At 34.9% G+C, this 1,729-nt stretch overlaps 1 protein-coding gene across 1 annotated transcript in view; it reads left to right on the top strand.

Annotated features, from left to right (window-relative positions):
* Nucleotides 1-1,729, top strand: part of sass6 (SAS-6 centriolar assembly protein) — a 14,536-nt gene that overhangs the window by 2,244 nt on the left and 10,563 nt on the right. Inside the window, 3 exon segments of the mRNA XM_005734253.2 lie at nt 441-609; nt 965-1,042; nt 1,404-1,523. Of these exon segments, the coding sequence (XP_005734310.1) occupies nt 441-609; nt 965-1,042; nt 1,404-1,523 (367 nt within the window).

Raw genomic sequence — 1,729 nt, 5'->3', positions numbered from 1 at the left:
TGAATGATCTACATGGGAGAGTATGTATAACTATATCTATGTGTTTCCCCAACACTGTTCATACACGATGTACATACATTACTATTATACACTCAATTTTAAAAAAAAATTAATTTCCTCCTCTATTTTATTTGAACTATCTCTTCCTATTGGTTAAAATGTTGTTGGAAAAGCAATAAATAAATCTTTGAGAAAAAAATTAATGCATTTTATCAGCCAGTGTCATCCCGTCTCAAGTGACGCTGTGATAAAAGTAGACACGATTCTGCCTTGGAATTTGAAATTGGTGAACGATAAAGTTGCTTGTTGCACGTCCCTATGCTCATCATTAAGTATCACTGGAATATTTAAAAACATTACAAATATGTCCTACTGACATAGTAATTTGAAAGATATAAATTAAAACCTTTTGCACAGACTAACTGTTGTCCTTTCCACAGATTTCTTCTTCATTTGTCATGTCAGTCTCCAGTGCTAGAAGGTCCCGCCAACTTCAGTGTCATAGAGACAAACGCGTTTAAGCACCTTAACCACTTGTCTTTACGACTTTCTCAAGCTTCTGACAAAGAGGTTAAAGATTACCTGGCAGTTTGTCTCTCCTCTCTGAAGGTTGGTTCCATTTAGCTTCTTCATACTTTATGCCACTCATCAAAAAAACAACCCTTTAAATAAATACCAAATTTTAATGTTAGTTCATGTAAGTAAAACGTTGTCATGTACATGTTAAGTGTAGTTGTTAATCCCAAAGATGGGAGCTTGTATTGCTTGGGTGGGCTTCATGTTTTCAAGCTTACTTGTATTTTAGCTTTAGTTTAGTTTGATCAGCTGAAGGCAACGTGTATATATATTATATAAAAACATTTGTTTGAATATAATTGTCTAGTCAAATAATTAATTTGTTTTTCAGAGCAAAACTGAGTTTTAACAGGTTTTGTCATGTTTATGTCATTTTTTGTTGTTTCAGGCAGAGAAGCATGCCCTAGAAATGAAGCTTAAGACGACTGAAGATGATCTGACCAGGCAGCTGAATTATGCTCAACAGGTGTGCATTATTTTTATTTTTTAACATATGATACAGCTTACTTACGTACTCACGGTTTAGTAGTTCTTGCGTTACAGCAATTAATGTTAAGCGAAACTTTTGTGATTTTTCTTTAATAGAAATTTCAGTTTATTTATTAATAAACTGCCCATTTATTGATTTTTTTTCATGTAATTTCTTTTTATTAAACAAAAGTTGAATAATTATTTTGTATGCGGTCAAACATAGCAAGGAAAACTGGAATCTGCAAAGTTGTAATTATCAGATCAACCTTTAAAAAGAGTTCCACAAAGAGTTGTCCACGGTGTGTTCTATGTAACTATAACATGCAGCTGAACAAGTGATCATATGTGGATCATAGACGCTGTCTGAGAAGACCAAAGAGTTGGACAAACTGCGCTCAGAGTGGACGACTCAGACCAGCTCGCTGTCCAGCCTTCATTCTCAGGAGCTGCAGCTGGAGAGAGACAAGGCTCTGGAGGCAAGACTTCTCTTTTAATCAGCACAAATTCATCAGCTATGTTTTTAATATGGGTATTAATGTCAAAACAAGCTGTGCACAGCGCTGTGTCTAAGGAAGCTCGGCAGGATAGAAGTTATTTTACCTGACTTGAAGCAAAGAGCAGCTAAAAAAACATATTTGGAGAAAGAGCATCTCTCCACAGATTTGTGATCTGTTTAAAAAAA

The sequence above is a fragment of the Pundamilia nyererei genome, unplaced genomic scaffold (genome assembly GCF_000239375.1).
Source record: "Pundamilia nyererei isolate P.nyererei 1_Seehausen unplaced genomic scaffold, PunNye1.0 scaffold00057, whole genome shotgun sequence".
Lineage (NCBI taxonomy): Eukaryota > Metazoa > Chordata > Actinopteri > Cichliformes > Cichlidae > Pundamilia > Pundamilia nyererei.
Note: the sequence above shows the minus strand (reverse complement) of the source record. Positions and strands in the feature narration are given on the sequence as shown.